This window comes from Convolutriloba macropyga, chromosome 1 (assembly GCF_964194025.1).
Source record: "Convolutriloba macropyga chromosome 1, txConMacr16.3, whole genome shotgun sequence".
NCBI classification, from domain to species: domain Eukaryota; kingdom Metazoa; phylum Xenacoelomorpha; order Acoela; family Convolutidae; genus Convolutriloba; species Convolutriloba macropyga.
The window spans coordinates 75,879,157-75,882,741 of record NC_134468.1 but is presented as its reverse complement, the minus strand read 5'-3'; the positions used below and the strand labels follow the sequence as shown (position 1 = coordinate 75,882,741).

The window sequence follows — 3,585 nt, the reverse complement described above, 5'->3', positions numbered from 1 at the left end:
CGTTTTAATTAAAGGAAATAACTCAGTCTTATAATGGAACACTCACACTAAAGTTCAAGTTTAAACAGTCCTGTCTCTTCCAGCAAAGATTCTATAGTGACGGATTTTTGTATATTGTCACAGATTTTGAGCCTGAAAAAATTTTGCCAGAATTTTTTCTCAGTCACGTCAACTTTATTGGCCTAGTCTTTCTTAAGTTTGAAAGATGATCATTATACTAACGTGTAGCTGTTCTTCTGTGCCATTTATATCCCCCCAGAGTTGCCCACCATTGTCACTGCAGTACTTTCTCGCATCCTCCCAAGTTTTCTCGTCCTCTGACATCTCTATGTGGTCCACCATTTGCGTGTTCGATCCCTCACATTCTATATCTTCTACGCGGATCTCTCTCACTCGGCAGAACCTTGTTTGATACCGAGTCCACACACGATTGGAATATTCTGGAACTCATTATTAACAGGGACGTTGCTAAGAGTAAAAATTAACGAAATGTAAATCCAGAAACAAAATATTTTCAAAGTTTATTTTCACGATCGCATATAAAACGGTTCCAATGCAAAGTCCAAAATAAAATCTGTTCTATATCCAGTCCGTGGTGTAAACGCCGGCTATCGATCAACAATCAACTATTCAAGATAAGCGGTGAATGTTGTGAAAAGCGGGAAATACACAGCAAAAAAAACAAGAAAACAAACCAATTCATCACTTAATTTGCCGCAATCACCGCCAAATTGAGTAAACTTTTGCGTTGCAAAAGAAAAAAAATTTATGTTGCATATCCCATTTCCCATTTTGCAATAATAACTTTGCATGACTGATAATTATTTCTGTTAAGTAATGTCTTTATGACTTGACTAGCTATCATTTTTCGCTTTTTTTATCGACTATCAGTAAGGCGTAAAAGATTTTTAAAGAGTCAAGAACCAGAAACTAATTGAAGTTTTCAAAATCTTGAGGCAATTGTATTTTGAAAAAAAATTAAAGATTACATATTCATTCAAAATGAAAAGTAAAACTGATACTCTTGGTGATCTAAACAAGTTCAATTCAAAATGGTCATAATCGAAAAACAGTGGTCAAGGACCTAACTTGGAAGACTAAAGTATTATGTGGCGTGTCAAAGCGAGCCACCATTTTAGCTGTGAAACTACATAAGTTCAACCAATGCGCAATGTTCAAGGGGAGACCCTGTGATGGTTTTGAAGGAACATAAACAACTCGGAACTTTTCTTTGCACACAATTCAGAAACCAAAAAAAAACATACGTGACGAAATCTATTGATGAGTCAATGAAAAGGGGTCACAAAACTAAATTTTAATCTAAAACTAATTTTGCCTTATCGCTATCATCATCTTATTGACCTATCAATCAGATCTCATAGATTAAGTTCTCCGAACCTATTGAAATCTGATTATAACATCCACTGACCTCCAACTGATGTACTCGATTGTACCAGAGCCATATATGATTCTCAACAAATACAACAAAATTAGAAAAACAAGTCCGGATTCAGAACTAAAATTTTTTGCAATCGCGAACGCCTTTTCTTGCTCTGAAAAAATTCCACAACTATGAAAAGGTGGCACACTTATATGAAAAGTGCACAAGCAAATCAAAAACTAACTCAAGGACCAAAATTTTTTAAAGACGATAATTGTTAATCAATAAAGTCATCTGCAGGATTAAAGATAGGATTGTTGAAATCAAAAAAAAAAAATCATTAGCTTGTCTGCTGAGTGGGCATTTTTCTCACGCAAAGTGCACATCAAAAAATGAGGTAGTTGCGTGTTCGGATAGCATAGTGATATCGTCAAAAGAAGGAACTGTGCGAGGTAAACCTCAGTTGGATAGTAAAAATATTACAATTCGAATTTTACGATGGTCAACAATTAACGCTTCTGGCTCACTTGCATGTAACATTGAGTGGAACGGAAGCAAGAACACACAAAAACAATTAGTTTTTCAGAGATTTGATACAAAAATTAAACTACATTTTAGCTACTTTCAACTCAAACACGGTCGGAACAAAAACAACAACTGCAAAGGGTTAAAAAACTCACAGTAATTTGACACAAGCATGGAAACCAATGTTCTGCAAATTCAGAAAAATCTTGCTACATCTTCACAACAACGTCACAGAGGAGCCAGTACAGATTGTCAGACGTGGCACTTTTAGCCTGTGAAGCAAAGAGGAGTCACTATTGCATAACCCGTTGAGTGAGCGAGAACGAATAGTGGATAATGAGACATGGCGTAGAATTGAAAATGCACATCATTAGAATTGTCAAGAATGAGGACTACTCACCACCACAAATTGAGACAATTTTCCGTAATCTTCCTTGGGCCTCACAGTTTGCCCAAATTGACCACTTAAACTCCTATTGTCAAAAAGAATTCGCCAGAAAAACGAAGCACACATGCAAAATGAACGCATCTTAGGGACAAGTTAAGATGTGCCCATTATTTCACGGATCAACAAGTTTTTTTCCAACCTTCCAGAATAGTATTGAACCAATGCTCAAAAAATCAAGGGCGTTCGGAAAAAAGGGAAAAGGATTCGGACATTCAAAAGATGCATTGAATTTCAATAATGGAGTCAACTTCAGAAATGTTAATCCATTCAATCAGCCCAAGCTCAGATACTTGATTTTTGCTAAAGCGCATGACACATATCCTGAGACAAATGTAAATTATTGATCCGTTAGAGTCATAGCATGGTGATCTGGCATTTACCAAGACAATTTAAATCTATTGCTTAAAAGTAAGAATTGTCAGTTTCTGGGAAGCAAGTCTCTACCTGACCAGATTTCGACATTTGTGAACTGCACCACCATGAACTGAGGATATGTTAGCGAAAAAAGCAACTAACGTAGTATCTATCTGTATAAAAACTTCCCCATTGGAAAAAACATCTAAAACTGTGAAAATATAATCTAGTCGAAAAAATTGAAAGATTAATAATATAATAATGTCCCAAAGTCTGTGAAAGGTGATTTTAAGCAGTCGCCTAATTCAGTGGGAACTAGGAAAACCAGATCATCTGACTATCAATCATGAACTGATCAACTAGATGAGAGAGCAGTTCAGACACTGAAGCGGACAGTTCAAGGGTGGAGTCCAAATCCCAACATGTCTTTTGAAGCATTCACGCAGAGTAAAGATGACACATTGCAACACTTCGAAGGCATGGGAACAAATCCCATTTGACATTTGAACTAATACTGGGAAGCAGAGTGAGGTTACCAGCAATAGCCGGTTGCAATTTGTGCATGCGTATTCTCTTCAAGGCTAATGATACAACAAAAACAGTTTCTGCAAATTTTTACTTTCCAAAAGAGCTTTTAACTTTATTTCATACTAGTTCAAAACTCAAATTGGACTATTCGAGTGAGCTAAAATCAGATTACGAGAGTAGAAGAGGACAGCGTGAAAACTGAACCAACAATCGAGGAGACCAAGTCTCAAGGAGGACCACAAGTTTGGGCACAGATGCCGGACCATCATATCAGAAAGAAGTTGTTGCAGCAACATCAACTGCAGTGGTAGTACAAATTACAAGAGCTGTGGCAATTTTTGACAGGAAA

General features: G+C 36.6%; 1 protein-coding gene across 1 annotated transcript in view; it reads right to left on the bottom strand.

Annotated features, from left to right (window-relative positions):
• The window catches only part of LOC142350535 (sodium/hydrogen exchanger 9B2-like), a 44,435-nt gene extending 42,972 nt beyond the window's left edge, over positions 1-1,463 (bottom strand). Inside the window, exons 1-2 of the mRNA XM_075402423.1 lie at positions 1,430-1,463; positions 223-440 (exon numbers count right to left, since the gene is read on the bottom strand). Coding sequence (XP_075258538.1) covers positions 223-440; positions 1,430-1,463 — 252 coding nt within the window. The remainder of the gene's footprint in view (positions 1-222; positions 441-1,429) is intronic.
• Between the last annotated feature and the right edge of the window lie 2,122 nt (positions 1,464-3,585).